We start from the raw sequence: 1,272 nt of genomic DNA on the forward strand, positions 1-1,272 counted from the left end.
ACACACACACACACACACACACACACACACACACATCCGTGACAAACACCATTTGCACCTGGACTACTCTACATCCACTTGAGCACGGTTGAACAGATGTTTAACTGTGTGTGTCTGCTAGTGTGTAACCGTTATCCTGTGTGTGTGTGTGTGTGTGTGTGTGTGTTTTCTCAGATCAATCTTCCCCATCCATGCATCATTCAGGGTGCTGGCCCTGGCCGAGCCCCCGGTTGTGGGTGCCAGTACAAACAGCAGCAGAGGTCAGCAGTGGTTGGGCCCAGAGCTGCTCACTATGTTCCTTTACCACACTGTCAGCCCTATGGCTAGAGCAGAGGAGATGAAGCTCATACAGGGACTGGTGAGACACGTACACAAGCGCACACACACAATACATTTAATCTTATTTTTTTGTTTGCCTTGTCTATTTAAATCAAGGAATTTGAAAAAGGTTACATTTTACAGAAGGGACCTGTGTACACAAACATGTACCTAACTGGTAAAGATGTTTGCTATTTTAATTTTTTTTAAAGCTACAGGAAACTCAACAGAACAACTTGTTAATGAAATGGGTGTTAATTGTGCACTCAGCAGCTCCTAGAAATGTCTTTAATAACGCTTATTCGCTTCCTTGCTTTTTCTTTAATTTTGATCATCTTCTGTTTCTTGCCTCAAAGCTTGTGAACAGTTGCAAATTGTTTTGTGAGAGACACGAAAGCTTCTGAACGTGAAACACTGCCTTTGATGTGTGACTGACCGGAGAGAGGGTAGCGAGACTTGCCAACTTCTGTGTTGAGTTTAGCTTACAGTGCAGAGGCTATGACAGGGTAGGGGAAATTATATTTATACGCAGCGCTCCTTCCAGCCAGGACTTGCTAAAAAACCAGCTGAGTTGGTAAACGAGGTATAGTGACGGATGCGACAGTTCATTCATCATCGGCCTTTAGTGCAGCCCAGCAACAAGAGTTTTTCCAAAATAAATTGTGACTTGGCAGTAGGGTTGGGCGGTAGTACAGTATACCGCAGGGTCTTAAATATGAAATTTGATTTACTTATTGCCTGAAAATGCTTATGTGTGGTTGTCATCACGAGACAGCGTGGGGGGGGTCTTTACACCGAGTGACCAGGTCTGGAAGAAGAACAGGACTTCTGCAGTTTGGCAGCATTTTGGGTTCCGACCTAATGAGAAGGGAGAGGTGTTTTAGGATTAGTGGTTGGTATTCAGTTTTTTAAACGGTGGAGGCACAAACCAACAGTCTGGTGACGCCGTCTGAG

General features: G+C 44.6%; 1 protein-coding gene across 1 annotated transcript in view; it reads left to right on the plus strand.

Moving 5' to 3' along the window:
- Positions 1–1,272, plus strand: part of vwa8 (von Willebrand factor A domain containing 8) — a 119,578-nt gene that overhangs the window by 56,319 nt on the left and 61,987 nt on the right. Inside the window, exon 15 of the mRNA XM_032515259.1 lies at positions 175–358. Coding sequence (XP_032371150.1) covers positions 175–358 — 184 coding nt within the window. The remainder of the gene's footprint in view (positions 1–174; positions 359–1,272) is intronic.

The sequence above is a fragment of the Etheostoma spectabile genome, chromosome 5 (assembly GCF_008692095.1).
Source record: "Etheostoma spectabile isolate EspeVRDwgs_2016 chromosome 5, UIUC_Espe_1.0, whole genome shotgun sequence".
NCBI lineage: Eukaryota > Metazoa > Chordata > Actinopteri > Perciformes > Percidae > Etheostoma > Etheostoma spectabile.